At 58.4% G+C, this 15,977-nt stretch overlaps 1 protein-coding gene across 3 annotated transcripts in view; it reads right to left on the reverse strand.

Annotated features, from left to right (window-relative positions):
• CNTFR (ciliary neurotrophic factor receptor) overlaps window positions 1–15,977 on the reverse strand; it is a 37,799-nt gene that overhangs the window by 14,426 nt on the left and 7,396 nt on the right. The window contains exons 2-3 of one of the 3 annotated variants that reach the window (XM_068974225.1): window positions 15,249–15,362; window positions 3,471–3,555 (exon numbers count right to left, since the gene is read on the reverse strand). In XM_068974225.1, the coding sequence (XP_068830326.1) occupies window positions 3,471–3,555 (85 nt within the window). In that variant the 5' untranslated portion in view covers window positions 15,249–15,362. Of the gene's footprint in view, window positions 1–3,470; window positions 3,559–15,248; window positions 15,363–15,977 lie in introns of all 3 variants that reach the window. The other 2 variants (XM_068974223.1, XM_068974224.1) reach the window with 2 other exon arrangements.

Genomic DNA, 15,977 nt, shown 5'->3' on the forward strand with positions numbered 1-15,977 from the left:
GATCCCCCTATGCTGCCAGCGGCCCCCTTCCCCTCCCTCACACACCTCTCCCCAGCCCTGCTTTTCTCTGGGCTGGAACATCTGTCCCCAGTTGCTGCCTCTGTGGCCCTCCCCAGGCCAGGATCCCTGTCTGTCTGCAGGGCCCTGTTCTGCCCTTCTCTGAGCCTCTCTGTCCCTGTCAAAGGAGAGGGAAGCAGGAAACCCCGCCAGCCCTGACCACTCGTCCGTGGGGCCTGGGACCAGCCGAACAGAGGATGAACAGGCGGAAGGGTGGCGGCTGGGGGGGGACCTTGGAGGCCGCAGCTGTGAGGCTAGAGAAGAGATTGACTGGGGGCCTCCCTCTGACCAGAGGCCCAGGGTCCAGGGCTCAAGCCATAGAGCCGCCCCCAGTCCACCAGCCCTAGCCCCCAGCCCCTCTCCAGCCTCTCTTCCAAAAACCTGGAGCTTCCAGGAAGCAGGCCAAGCCCCTCTCTCTGCACACCGCCCCGCCCCCCAGCAGAGATTCTGCATCCAGCTGCCTGAGGAGGCTGAAAACTGACCGTCGGGGGGTCAGGAAGAGTGGGGGGAGAGGGGCGTGGTCACTAGGGTCCCAAGGGCTCTGCACTGACACTGACCAACAGAGGCTCAGAACTCACGTGGCCCCAGCATGGCTCACTAATATTGAGGCAGGCAGGAACAGCCACAAGAGAAGGACACCCACCCGACGGCACAACAGATGTGATGGCAGTGGGGTAATACAGAGCAGGGAAACTCTGTCTGCCTCACAAAGGAAACGGAAACACGCAATCTGACGACGACAAACCAGCCATGGGAGGGCAGGGCAGGAGTAGAAGCATGACAACGCAATGACAGGCAACCACCACAGGCCACAGCGCAGAGGCAGGGGAAAACGTGAGGCGGCCGTCACGGCGCCACGACTGCCACAGGGACACCACAGCAGCAACACACACGGCCACGCCACAGCCCCAAAGATGGCAGTGATTCAATCCTTTGTCCCTGGACAGCTCCCCCCACCCCCCCGCCCCATGGGTGCCCCTCCTGATGTGCTGTCCATTTCAGAAATTAAATCAAGCCACAGGGGGAGGATGGGGTTCTTGGCCCTGACGCAGTGACAAATGCTCTGAAGGAATCAGCTGTGAAAAGGTTGTTAGAAGCCAGGATAAGAGACAGAGACAGGATGAGGTCATGGACACGGGGAGCGCACAGGGACAGAGCCGACGGCTCCCTCACACCTGTGCACACAGGCTCACATGGGGACCACATGCCGGAAACGGTCCCCCGCCCAGGGTGTCCTAAACAACTTCACATCACCACACACATAGGATGAGGACCGTCACCGTAAGAAGAGCACACACACACGGGACAACCGTCCACAGGTCAAGGCCACACTGGGACACTGTCCCATGGCAGGAACGTGATGATGACATACGTGCAGAGGAATGGCACTGTCAGCGAGAGGCACAGTTACACACGGACACATGGTCTCACACACAGAGACACAAACATACAGAGAGCAGACACAGAGAGAAACGATCAGGCAGGGCGGAAAGTCTCAGCCACAAGGACACAACTGCTCACAGGCCACAGTCACATACCGGCCACGTCACACACAACGATATGACCACACAGAGAAATGCACTCCAACAGGGACACAGCCTCACCCACACAAGAACACAGTCCAGTGCACAAGGACAGTCTCACACCCAAAGATGCAGCCTACGTCCCCACACAGGGCAGGGGCCAGGCCACTGGGAGAGGCCACCGGCAGGCCTGGGCTGGTCGGGTCAATACAGGAGCCCCTGGCATATGCCGACTGCAGGTGGGGCTCGATGGGCTGGCCTGGTGGTGCCTTCAGACCCTACCCACTGGGGAGCAGCCATGAGGTAGGCCAGGATCTCTTTGGGCCTCGGCATTGGGTTCACAAGGAAGAGGCCACAGGAGCCTTGACCTACTAAACTCTTTGAACCCACAGCCTTGAGGGTCATGGAGCTCAGTCATCCGGGCCTGCTATGTGCCTGGGCCCCACCTTCTCGGCTTCTACCTGGGCCAGCTGAGGTGGGCGCAGGACACAGCCGAGGGGGGAGCTCCCTACACTTGGAGCCTCATTCGAGGAGTTTTGAGGTCAGAACTTGGGCTCATGTGGCCACCTGAAGTGCTGCCTCAGATGCAGATGGGCTAGGGGTCATGTGGTCACCCTTCCCAGCAGGGGTGCAGCTCCATGCAGTCTCTGCTCTGCGTGTTTGTGTCCCTGTGAAGCGGACACAGCTTGCACTGGACAAGAGGTCGGGGAATCGGGGAGGCTATCAATGGCCCCGCCTGGACACCCCCCCACCCCTCCAGCCATCCCAACTCACTGGTGGGCCAGCCTTCTCCCACCTGCCCATCCCCTCAGCATGTTCTGGGGCTACCATCCCTGTCCCAGTATACCTTCTAGGATAAGCGAGGGGCTTTCTTATCCACTGTCTCTCCCAGTGCCTCCCACGGCACCCCCCATAAACCTGAAGGGACCCCACTTCACCAGGCCCTGCCCCTGCTGCTGCTGCTGCTGCTAAGTCGCTTCAATCGTGTCCGACTCTGTGCGACCCCATAGACGGCAGCCCACCAGGCTCCCCCGTCCCTGGGGTTCTCCAGGCAAGGATACTGGAGTGGGTTGCCATTTCCTTCTCCAATGCATGAAAGTGAAAAGTGAAAGTGAAGTTGCTCAGTCGTGTCCGATTCTTAGCGACTCCATGGACTGCAGCCTACCAGGCTCATCTGTCCATGGGATTTTCCAGGCAAGAGTACTGGAGTGGGGTGCCATTGCCTTCTCCGGTCCTCTTCTTTATCAGCCCACAATTAATGTCATTGTAAATGGTAAATAGAAATCTGAAAAAATCCATTTTTGCTCAGGATTTTTCATTATAGAGGCTGATTTTAACTAGATCAATATATGGTAATTACTAGAATTCTGCTATCATGTCATTAACCTGCATTTAAGCATAGAAAAGTTAGCTGCCCACAATGTAGGTCCTCAGTTGTATCCAACTCTTTGTGACCCTGTGAACTGTAGCCCACCAGGCTCCTCTCGTCCTTGGAATTCTCCAAGTAAGAATACTGGAATGGGTTTCCATGCCTTTCTCCACGGGCTCTTCCTGACCCAGGGATCAAACCCGGGTCTCCTGCATGCAAGGCAGATTCTTTACCATCTAAGCCACCTGTACCCTGTATCCACACTAGTGGGAAGAGGATCGGACAATCTTCAGCCAGAGATGCCATCAGCATGAAACCACCCAGCAGTGACTGGGGGGTTGTGCTTACGGGACAATGTCAGTGGGTCACCCCATGTATCAGAGTCACATGACTCATGTTCATGTGTGACAATGCCAGCACACGGCAGTATGTGGCTCTTGGGTGGGTGTGTACAGTTATGCCAGAGAGGGTCCTGCTCAGCTCTGGGAGCGCCCCTCGTCCCCCACCCACCCAGCACTCACCCTGCGGACTGTGTCTCTGGGCGTAGACCACGGCAGCAGCGGCAGCGAGCACGGCACAGCAGGCCCACGGGACAGGAGCAGCCATCTGCTGGGAAAAAAGTGGGCGGCGGGGAAAGGGACAGCATCAGCCCAGGCGGCGGCCGCCTGGGGGAGCACCCCCCGCCCCATTCTCAGGGAAGACTGGGAAATCCCAGCCCTAGGGCCAGGGCACCTTGACCCCAAGCGCCCTTCTTAATGGAGCTCAGGACCCTCTTCAAGCAACAGAAAATAACCTTATTGGCATCTGTAGGCAAAGGTTTGCTGAGATGGTAGAAGGCAACCTACAGCGGTTTGTTGTTCGATAAGGAAGCTGGCTGCAGGATGTAGTCAACCGCAGATGAGTTATAGAACACTGGTAATGCTAGGGCCATTTTTCTAGAAAAAAAATAACTTTACTGGTGAGGTTAGCTAATTAGCTATAAACACTGCAAACTGAAAGGGTAATGCTTTAACTTGATTGGAAGTCTATACATCTCCAAACTGCCTTGAACGGAAGGCCCCTGCCATGCTCCTGGGGAGAGACCCTTGGATCTGCCCTACCACGTTACCCCTACCTGCACCCCCTCACCCCCAGGTGAGCCTTGCCCAGCAGGGCTCTGGGATGTTCAGAGCAGCAGGGTATCAGGGCAGTGCTACATTGTGAGCAGGTCAGATGTGGTTTCTGCTTTAGTGGACACCAGTGATCATGAGAAGGATGAAGGCTTTTCAGATATATGTCCCAGTCAGGGACCCCAGCCTATCACCCTTCAGCCCAGGAGCCTGAGAGCCCCAGTTCAGCAGATGTACGTCAGTGTCTGCACACTCCCATGTGGGTACACACTGCACAGTCAGGATGTGTTTCCAGAAGCCAGGATGGACCCAGTGGCCCCTCAATGCGTTGTCCTGCTTCTAGGATGGGTCCAGCTCCCCTCACACTGCTCCACCCCAGCACACACCTATACCTAAGGAGAGGGAAACGGCCAGCTCCTGCCCAAGAGGTTCCAAATCTCTCTCATTCCAGTCCTGAAGAGAGACAAAGTTCTGTCAACAAGACAGAAGCAGAGATCCAGAGACAGACCACTCCCAGACACTCAACCGGGGCCCCTACCAGAGGCACAGTCCGACACACAGCAAAGACTCTGCCCCCAACAGGAGACAGAGCCCCACAGAAAGAGCCTACACACAGGCTGGAGAGACTGCGTGGGGCACAAGCCAGAGAAACAGGTAGATCAACCAGATAACCAGCCAGAGACAAGGCCAGAGAACAGCCAACACGCAGTCAAAGGGCCCACCAGAAACATTGTACCACACTCAGCCAGATGCAGGCAGATGTATCAGAGAAAGAGCAAGAAGCCCAATCAGAGAAGCAACCATCAGCGACACAGGCCAGAGACACTGTCAGAAACCCTGCCAGAGAAACTGCCTGACGCACAAGCAGAGAAACACCAGGGAAACTGACAGACGCAAACAGGCATACACCCAGAAAAACAGCCGGAGAGAGGGCCAGAGACGCAGCCAGATGCTCAGTCAGGAAGTCTCCACAGCACTCAGAACACTGCCAGGGACACTCAGACACACAGTCGGACACATTGCCAGAGACACCGTCAGAAACGCTGCCAGAGAAACAGCCAGAGAGGGCCAGAGCAGTGTGGGTGTCAGCCTGGAGCGGGGTGGGGGTGGGGGAGTGCAGAGAATCTGACTTCTGGGGGCTCCTTCGGGGAAGGGCGGCTGCCTGCCCACGGCTGCACTTGCCCCTCCCCAGGCCAGTCTTCCCCGCTGCACCTGGTGCTCCTCCAGCCACGGCGCTGGAGCCCCGGCTGCCCCTCCCTGGCACGCCTCGCCTCTCTAGGCCCCGACTGGCCTCGGCAACCCCTCCCACATCTGCGACTCCTGAGGCCTTTGCTACCACTTGGCCTGGCTCCTGACCCTCAGCCACTCCCCCCTCTCCAGCTACTCCTCAGGCTTAGGAGGTTAAGACAATGGCCAAGGACACAGTCAGCAAGTGGTGGGGCCAAGAAAGGAACCCAGGATGAGCCAGCTCTAAATTCAGAGCTGGTGTGAGAAAAACAGATAAGAGGCTGGAAGCCCACCTGGTGCCCCCCCACCCCCCACAGCTTCCCTCCGCCTTCAACCCTTGCAGGGAGCCCTCAGACCCTCCCCTAAAACCTCCACCATCTACTTTTCTCCTCACAGCCAGCAACAGACTCCACCTCAGGGCCAACCTGCTGCCCAGCACATGGGAGAGGACCCAGGGCCTGGGAGGCAGATGGGCAGACAGAGGGGACAGAGGTTAGATGGCAGGATGGGAGTAGAGAGACAGGGTGGTCCTCTTCTTCCAGCTCCTTCCTGGTCCCAGCTGGGAGGGGCGTGGGGGGTGAGAAGGCCTGGCATGAGTGAAATGCATACAAGCAAACACACACACACACACACACATGCGGGTCCCCACAGGGGGAGGGGTGGCTTCTTCATCAAAGTCGCCTCCATCAGCCCGATGAGTTACTGTAAGGGCCGGGCCCTGGGCCAAAGAGGCTGCAGCCATGGGAGCCGGGCGCTGCTGGGAGTGCTGCAGAGACAGGGGGATGGGGTACCAAGCAGATGCTGCACGGCTGGGGGCACCCAGAAAAGGGAGACACCCGGGGAGAGGGGAATGGAGAGGGAAAGCTGTGAGCTGAGACCCTGAGGGACAAGAAAAGACCAACACAGGGAGAAATGGAAGAAGAGACACAGGAAGACACAGGGAGCACAGGATACTAGCAGAGATTCAAGGGCAGCGGGAGAGACACGACCTGGAGAGAGCGACAGAAACGAGACACAAGCAGGGCCTCTGTGCCCACTGACAGCATCTCTCGAAGCCCACTCAGCTCCGGCAGTGTAAGGGGAGGATGCTGTCAGTGCAGCCGTACTGGCGGATCTGAGACAAAAGCAGGGCTTCCAGGGGGCTGCAGGGCTTCTGCCCAAAAAGCCAAGAGCCTCGCCCCTAGGGGATAAGAGTAGAGGGAAACCCCACCCCACCTACAGGTCCAGGAAGTCCCAGGCCACTTTGCCTTCCCTCTTCCCTCCAGTCCCAGCTGGACCCATTCCCAGGTAGGGAAGCTGAGGCCAGAGACATCCAGGCTACACCTCTGCCCTGCCCTAGCTCACCTCAGGTCACCCATCCCAGGGCAAAGAGCATCTTTCCCAGGAATTTTCCAAGTCCACACCCACGGCTCTAGGATAGATCTAGAGCATAAATCCTGTAAAGCCCCAGATGAGGGCTAGGCGAACTGGCCCAGGCTCCATAGACCCTTCCAGAGGGCCAGCCTGGCCTCCAGCCCCAGACCCAGCAGTGAGGAGAGAGCAGAAGGCACCCCACTAACAAGTGCCCAGCAGCCCAAACCCCTTGTGAGCAGAAGCCCAGTGTTGCCACATGCATAAACATAGGTGACTCATCAAGAGGCCATCCTGGCCCCCAACTTACCATCATGTCCCACGACGACACAAGGACACCACTACACGTTAATAACAACATTCACTAAAAATGACACAGGTGTGCAGCTGAAAATGCCCACAGGGGTACTGACAGTCACTACAGTGAAAATGATGCACTGAGTCATGGTCACATCCAATGATGCCAATGAACAGGGGGATGACACCTGTTGACACTGACATAGTCACAGTGACAGTAACCTTGGTATCAAAGAGGCAATGAGACTGCCAGTCACTCAGGCTGACAATGACGATGACATCCACAGTGATACAGGGAGGCTGACAGACTCGGTAAGATGGACAGTCACACAGAGTAACACCAGCCCGCAGAAATGTTGACACCATGGAGGCTGACAGTCTCCAGCCATGACACTGATAGAGTGACAGGCTCCGGATCAGGGATCTCAACTACCAAGTTTCTGGCTTAGGATCCAGGGCCCAAGACCCCTCTTGCCAGTGCCAGCAAGTTTCCAGGTACCCTGAGCCCCGACCCTCACCCCCTGCCCAGCCGAAGGCAAAACCTGAGAAAGGGAAGTGTGACTTTGGGAAAGCCCCTATTCATCCTGCAGAAATAGGGCAGGTTAAGTTAATCAACCCAACCCTGAGGAATCCCTGCCACATCCAGGGTGAGGGTGGGAGTTCTGAGCACCACTGCCTGGAGCCCAGCTCTGACTGAGTGTGTGCTGATGTGCAATAGTGTGTTCAGAGGTTTAGCCTTCTGGGTGTTGGTTGGTGTGGGTCAGGTGGGCTCAGTCTGGCCTGGAAAATGAATGAACAGCGAGGGCCTATGTGGTGCCTTTGAGAAACTGAGACCCAGTGAAGGTCACTGGCCTGGACCCCACCCCCCTGGCCTGGGGCTGGGGAGAGGTCAGGAGTGTTTCTCTGATGGAGAGCATCTGACCTACAACGGGGGCTATGGGGATATCTCCATGGCTTCCAGTCCCCTTCAGCAAACCCGGACTCTGGAATCCTCCAGGAAAGGGGAAGGGCACTCTCTCGGGGCCTCATCCCCTTCTCCTTGCCCTGCAGTGGCGCTAGGGGACACATCCTGGGAATGAGGCAAGAACCCGAGACAAAAGGACCCACTGATTCAAAGGCCTGGGAAACTCTACAGGCCTCAGACCTGCAGAGGAATTAGGGTGAAGGGAGGAAGAGAGGCACCTACTATTGGGGACGGAGAGAGAAAACGAGAGACAGAGCAGGCGCAGAGATAGGGACAAGGGCATGGTGGGCAGGGAGGCTCAGACCCGGCTGGCTGAGGGGGAGCCTGGGAGAGAGTCTGGGCGGGCGGGAAACTCCAGGAGCGGGAGGAGGGGCTGAGGCCAGAAGGCCCCCAGATCCCACCAGGCTAGGCAGCCTGGACAGCGTGGGCGGTGAGGGCGGGGGCAGAGGCCAGAGGAGTACAGAGGCCGGGGGTGGGGGGGAGGCCAAAGAGGGAGGCCTGGCCCCTGGCAGCTGGCCCGGCAGGCCCCCCATGGGGGAGGGGGCGGGCCCAGGTCAGGGGCCAGCTCCTGGGCTGGGGCTGGCTGGCCATGGGGCAGGCTCCCACTCCCCATGGCGTCTCTCCCTGTCTCTGAGTCTCTGGTCTCTTTCTTTCTCTTTGAATCCAGACCCGGCCCTCCTCTCAGCACCCCCCACCCACCCACCCTAAGGGGCACAGGACCCAGAAGCTGTGCCTGGGTTCAAGCCTTATCTCTTCTTCCAATGCCACCCCATCCCCACACACTCCAGGGGAAAGCCCCCTGGGCTTTGGGGGAAGGACACTGCCCAAACATAGAGCCACTCCTCCCTTATAGAAGTGGGGCAGGATGAAGCTGAGCACCAGTGGGAGGGGGGCCAGGAGGGAGGCGGCAGGTGGGGAGCAGTCCCCCAGCTCCAGTCTCTGGCTGAGGTTGTGGAAAAGGAGGCGGCCCAACGTGAGTGAATTGGGGGGGGTATCCGCACCTGCTATTGTGACCTCCACAGCCGGAGATGGGGGCCTGGGGGGGGGGACAAGATTCCAATGGATTTTGGCAGCGGCTTGGACTCTTGAGTGCTCACACCCCCCACCCCCCAACCTCTTGCACCATGGGGACCCTGAGATCAGGATGTGCGTGCCCTGCTGCACATGTGTGCTGGCGTGTTGCACGCTTCCCACGCTGGGCCTGGCTGGGCCACTGGGAGGTGTCCAACAGAGATACCCATCCGAATCACACCACCCAGGCCCACACGTGGAGCCCCGACTCGAGCCCTGTGTGCTGCCTGTGACCTGGGCACTGGCTTGTCCACGCTCATGTATGCAGGCCTGGACAAGAGCAGTCCTCTAGAAAGATCCAGGCTTGCTCCCTGAAAAGTCATCTGACCCAACCCTCTGCCTCTCCAATGGGGAGCAGGAAGGGGCAGAGAAGTTCATATCCTCCCCGTGGGCACATGGGCTCTGGACAGCTTCACAGCATCCGAGACGCAAGCGCTAACTCCCCTCCCCCTAGCCCCAGTCCAGAGTCCCTCCTGGCTTCTAGGAGAATCAGGAGGATCTCTCCATGCAGAAGAGGGCCACACACCAGTCAGGTTAGGTCTAGGGGGAGCCAGGCGGCTCCTCATGGAGGAACAGACGCTGCAGGAGGTTATAGACAGCTGGAAGGCCTCCATGGAAGGCGGGGGATGGGCAGGTCAACGGGGCTGACCAAGACTTCCCTCAGCTGACAGGGGAGAGGGCTTGCAGCAGACTCACAGCAGATGAGGCAGGAAGGAGGCTGCAGAGCCCTCTGTGGAGACAGAAGGATGGACAGAATCGCTCTCTAGGCCTGGGGGCTGGGACAAAGACCTCTTTGCCTCAGCCTCTCCCACTACCCCCCACGCAGGGCCCCATCACCACTATGGTACAGACACAACCTCGAATACATACACAGAGGTTGACGCTTGCAAGGTTGTATGTGGGCGCATGCACATGCACATGCACACACACACACACACACACACACAGGGAGGGGTGGGCAGTGTGTGTGAAGCGTCGATGTGTAACAAAAAGAACTAAAGATGGTCTTTCAGACAGAGTCCGAGTTGAGCGAGGGGAACAGAAACTTCAACTGTCTTCACGTGTGCTGTTCTCCTCAACCCCCCTCCATGCACGCACACTGCACACACTACTGAGGAAGCTTCTGGTCTGCTGGGCAAAAGCAAGCCATCCTTCCTCCCCCTTTCTCCCCTCCGCACAGTGGGGAAGCCAGAGCAATCTGTTCCTGATGGGTAAACACAGGCATGAGTATGTGCGCACACATGCTCTCACACACACACGCTCTCACACACACACGCACTCTCACACACACACACACACACACAGACACCCGTGATCCAGGGGCACACAACACCCGGCGCTCGCTTCACCCCAAGACACACAGGCACACTCAGGCTCTCACTACCATCGCAGAGCTCCCAAATCCCCCCATCTCCACCATGCACTAGAGCTTCACAGACACACCCAGGCACCCCTCTCGCAGACACTGGCATTGTATTCTCCCATTACCGCCACTCATCATGGCCTCCCACGTGGACACCCACTACCACATCCTCGCACACGCTGGTGTGCACGCACACAAGAATCACAGTCACAGTCACACACACAGACTCTCACACACATGCTCAATCAAAACAGTTCTGGCCTCACATATGGATACCAGCACACACTCAGAACAGTCACCCTTGCACACAGATACTGTAGCACCTCCAGAAACTCAGACTCCACAGTCCCCACCCCCATTACCCTCAGCCCTAACACCTCTACACCCGGCAGTGAGAAACACACACATACACACCCAGAATAGTCACTCCCTGATGGGACCTTGGGTTGCCAGGCCCATGCTCAGAGGAAGGGAAGATAAAGCTCAGGGTGGCCTAACACAGAAAGGGAAAGTTTCTAAAAATCAAGGAAACAGAACACTATTCCCTACTTGGCGCCTTTCTCTCCTCACCCTGCTTTCACCAGCATTCAGGAATGAGGAGAGATCCTGGCCAGAGTGGAGCGGTGAGGAAGCCCCCAGGTGAAGAGATGGTGGCACTGGTAGCAGCAGGAGCCAGCAAGCCCCAGAAGCCAGCCTGCTCCCCAGGGCCCTCCCGCCTCCCCTCCTCACCACTTCTCCAGGAAGAGCAGCAGCAGTTCACAGCCTAGCTGCCTGCTGTGTGAGCCCGGCCTCTCGGAAACCTCTCTGTGCCTACAGCTGTCTACAGGGCACCTGAATGTCAGGCCTGGCTGCAGGGAGTGGGGGAAGGGGAAGGAGATGAGACCTTGACCTCAAGCCCCAGCCCCTGCCAAAGCCCTGTCATCACTGTCCGACCTGAAGAGAAATGGGGACAGCCCTGGCCAAGCCAGCGCTGCCTTAACAAACCACCAGGACAAGAATCCTAAAGCGTCCTTGGACCCTGCAACCCCGCCCCCCATCACAAGAGAAGACGCTGTGTCGCTGTCCAGGCAGAAAGGAATCCAGGCTGGGCTGGCCAGGCCCCAACCAGGGAACAATCGTCAGTGCTGTTGACATCCTCACCACTTGCTGCTCCAGGTGTAGTGTGAGCCCTGATGCCCCATCCTAAAGAGAGCCTGCCTGGGCTCCACGGACCAGGCCTGGGAGGGAACACCGGGCGGGCGGCAGAGCCTAAGGAAACCAAGCAAGGCAAAGCCCAGGAAGCTAGGTGACGGGGACTTAGGGAAAGTGACAAAAGAATTCAGGCAGCCGGGTTAAGGGAAACTAGGTGACAAGGCTCCAAAGAACACAGGCTGTGGGGGCCAATGAGACCTGGCCGCAGGGACCGAAGTTATTTAGCTCAGAGGTGGGGACCAACGGAGCCAAGCAAGAGGCCCACAGGATGTAGGAAAAGAAAGATACTGGGAGCTCATCCCTCTGTCCGGACGGCACCCCCACAACTGGGGCCTCTCTCTCAGTAGCCCCCTTTCCACCCCGGTGGTGGTCCCCTCCCCCAGGCCAGTGGACACGGCCAGACCCCTCCTCTTGCTGGAGGCCTGGTCCGGCTGCAGCCAGTGGGCCCCGGCCCCATCCCTGGGACCTCAGGAAGTCCCAGTCCCTCCCACCGGCTGCAGAGGCAGAGGGGGGCTGCTGGGGGGAGAGAAAAAGAAGAGGAGAGAGAGACAGCTTGGCAGGGGGAGCGCCGAGCAGCCGCGGGGGGCGGGGGCCGAGAAAGGAGCGGGAAGCGCCGGGGCGGGCTGGCGGGCGGCGCGGGCGGGGGTGACAAGTTCTCCGGCCCCGCGGCCGCGCGGCCACTGACCTGGGTCCCCGCGCAGGCGCCCCGTCGGTGCCTCCGGCGCTCCGTGGGTCCGCCCGTCCGCCCGCGGGCATCGGGCCCCCCGGGGTTCGGGGCTGGGGCCCGGACGGCCCGGGGAGCAGGCGTGTCCCCCCCACCCCGGAGCGTCCCGGCGGGCGGGGGGCCGAGCCGTTGCGAGCGAGCTGGGAGGCGAGCGGGCCGGGAGGCGGGGAGGAAGGAGCGCGCGGCGGGCGAGCGAGCCGAGCGAGCGGAGGGAGAGAGTGAGGGACGGCAGGCAGTGAGGTCATCCTTTGAATCTAATTGTCTGAGTCAGGAGGAGATGTGGCACTCGAGGCAGGGGGAGGGGAGGGGGAAGGGACCCTCCCGGCTCCGGCCCACCGCCACCCCCGCCCCTCCTCACCCCTGGGGGCTGCCGCGGCCTCCCCTCCCCCGCCCGGGCCGAATCTTCTCCGGCCAACTGGGACCAACCCCGGCCGGTCTCACTCAGGGCTGACCTCTGCTGCGAAGGGCTCTCCGTCCCACATCACCCCCAGAGAGTCTCGTCTCTAGGGGGGACAGAGAGCCCTCTCCCAGTCCAGTTTGCCTTCCTGCCTGTCTGAGGTCAGGGGAAGCCCCCATTCCACCCCAGGTCTACGTCTGCCCTCTGAGGAGAAAGAGGGAACTTCCACCAGCCTTCCTAGGGACCTTGTGCACTCTAAAAGCTGGAGTCCGCAACTCTACTCCCCGAGTGACCTGCGTTGGAAATTTGGGGGAATCTGGACATTGAACCACAGCTCACCTCCCTCCTTCCTGAGGATGCCAGTTCAATGCCAGCCAGTCCTCCAGTCCTGCACTTTGAGGGGCACGAGGACCCCCAGTGGACCCCAGGGTCCCCCTACTCTGCATGCCCAATCCTTCAGGAGGGGGAGAAGCCAGGCCAGACACCTAAGGTCCCCAGAGGCTGGTCAGGGGAACAAGCCACTCCAATGGTTTGGGGAGGGCAAGATGGCAGTTGGTCCCTGGACTTGTCAGGTGTGTGTGCACACCCATGCATGCACACAGGAGCACATGCACACGTGTGTATACACACACACCCCCACGGAATGGTGGAGGGAGACCAGGAGGCTGGGGATGCTCACACGGACGGCCACACACCTCTCCCCTCGTCCCCATGGGGGAGGGGTGATAAATATTTAAGGGGCTTTTAGCTCTGAAGGGGCCGAAGCTGGGGGAGGGAGGGGGATCCACGATGCCTGATTAATGGGGTTACGGGCTCGGATCAATCCATCCGCCCGCCGTCTCCCTCCCCCTCCTCCTCCCTCCCTCCGCCTAATGCGCTTTATCAGGAGACGCTTTTCTGACTTGGCAGCGTCGGGTGTTTTAAATAGACCCATTTAGAGCAGGGGTTGGGGGAGAACGGAGGGGGGGAAGGGAGACAGAGATTGAGACAGGCTGGGAGACAGAGACGAATCAGAAGAGAGAGAGACAAGCCCGGAAGAGAGAGACTGGGAGCGGAGAGACAGAAGAAGATGCAGAGACACGGAAATAAGAGGCTGAGGATGACACTCCCGCAGAGGCTGAATGGGGGGGTGAGGGGACGGTGATGGGAGGCCAAGGGGAAGCTGGGGGGCTGAAGAGCAGAAACAAACAAAAAAGAGAGAGAGACAGACGCAGAGAGAGGAAAGGAGCCACCAATAGCAAGGAGAAACGGAGAGAGGTTCTCTGCAAGGGCTGAGTGCTAGCCTGGGAGACAGCAGATATCCTTTATTTCCAAAAACAGTTTTTCATCCACTTTGTTAAATTAAAAAGCTGTTTTTAAAGCGGTGCTGAAGGTGCTGCTGGGGGAGGGTGGACAGAACTGCCAAGTCCTCCCTCACAGCCTCCTCCTCTGCCCCCACAGAAGCCGCCTCAGCCTTTCACCGGGAGGGGGTGGGTGTTCTCTAGCTCCCCTGCTCTCTGCACTCCTCAGGGATCCCCAGGGACAGGGTCAGGGCATCTGAGCTACTGTTCATTGGCAGAAAGTCCTTCCTGCTGTCTGGCCTCAGTCCCTCCTGCTCCAGGGAGCCCATTCTCTTGCCTGACCGCTAGCCTGTTCTCCGACCCCAGTTCCGGCTCCCTAAGGTGTCCCCAGTGTGTGGGGGGTGATTAGCACAGCTCAACAGCTCAGTTTCCCAACCGGCCACCAAGCTCCTCCCAGGTATTCCCCTCATTGTTGTGCAAATCTGAACTTCTGATAGACACCCCACTCCAAGTCTTCAGGTCCTCTGGGAACCGGGAGACTAAAGTGTAAGTAACCCTCTCCAGCCTTCTAAAGTTCCTTTTCTACTCTTTAGAACCCCAGCTCCATTTTAGGTCCCTTTTATGGCCATAATGTTGTCAGCCTGAGATACACTCGGCTTGGACCCCACCCTCGACAACACCCCACTGCTAGTTCTGAAGGGTCAGCCCCCCACACTCCCACCCCACTTCCAGGCCAGGAAAATGGCCAGTCTGTTTGGGAGCTGAGATGAAAAGCCCTGCCGGCCTTTGTGGGCCTCTGGCGGGTTTTCGACAATAGGCCCTTCCGTTCCGCTCCAGCGCCTCGATTTCTTGAGCACCCCCACCCTGGGGCTGCCAATCCAGGGGCCTTGCCTGGCCTGAATGAAAGGCGGGGAGAGTCAGGCCCAACCCCCAAGGCTGGCCTCAGAAGATTTTGGACTTTCTGACCCTCCATCCCATCTTCTCCAAGCTCAGCAGCTCCCCACCAATTAAGCCAGAGAGATGCTTTGGGCAGAGAAGCAGCCTGACAATGAGACAGAAACATGCTCCCATATCCGGGATTCAGCCCCAGCAGTGCAGAACTGAGTTTTCTGACCTGGCTTTGCCCTTGCCTGTGTGATGGTAAGTAAGTCTCCTCCCCTTTATAGGCCTGTCATGGGGGCATGAAAAGCCTCAGGAGGAAGGAGGAGGGAAGAACAGGAAGGGATCTCAGACCCTCCTTCACTCACATCCCCAGACCTTCGGCCCCCATGGCACCTGCCAGCTGCCCTGAAACTGACCTGCCTCCCCCGGGCCCCCAGCACATACCTCTTCACCAACCGCTGCACACCGAGCACATCAATGTCCTTCTCTTCCTCCAGACCAGGCTCTTCCGGAGACTTCTGAAACCAAGGGGGCAGGATGATGTGACAAGGCTGGGTTCTAGAAGGGCAAAGGGCACAAATCAGAGGCCACAGAGGAGCCGCAAACCTTAGTCAAACTCAGAGCTCATTTCACACTCACAACCCCACTGTGAGAAGGGGAGACTGAGGCAGGCAGCAGGTCAGTGTCCAGAGGAGAAAAAATTGGGAGTGGTCCAGACTCCCTGAAGTACCCGTTGCAGACATTAGGTTCTGAACTGCAGGGACAAGGAGAGGCCAGAAGCCTGACACCACACATAGATGCAAATCCACAGACCATCTGAAATCCCCACACAACCGGTTCACAGAGACAAGTACCTCCACGTCACACACATCCTCCCATGCACACTCACACAAGGACACAAGGCCCCCAGCAGGCAGAAACACACACCATCATGCTGTCTTCTCCTCATCACCACTATGATTTATTGAGCATCTATTATGTGCCAGGAACTGTGTTAGGCACTTTATATACATGATCTCATTTAATCTTCATGACTTCTCCATGAGGTAGGTTCTATTGTTATTCCCATTTGACAGCTGAAAAAACAGATTCTGGGAGGTTAACTTGCCCAAGATCACACAGCCGATCAATTCCAGAGCAGAGATTTGAGTGCAAATCTCCTTCTGGAGCCCT

This window comes from Capricornis sumatraensis, chromosome 6 (genome assembly GCF_032405125.1).
Source record: "Capricornis sumatraensis isolate serow.1 chromosome 6, serow.2, whole genome shotgun sequence".
NCBI lineage: Eukaryota > Metazoa > Chordata > Mammalia > Artiodactyla > Bovidae > Capricornis > Capricornis sumatraensis.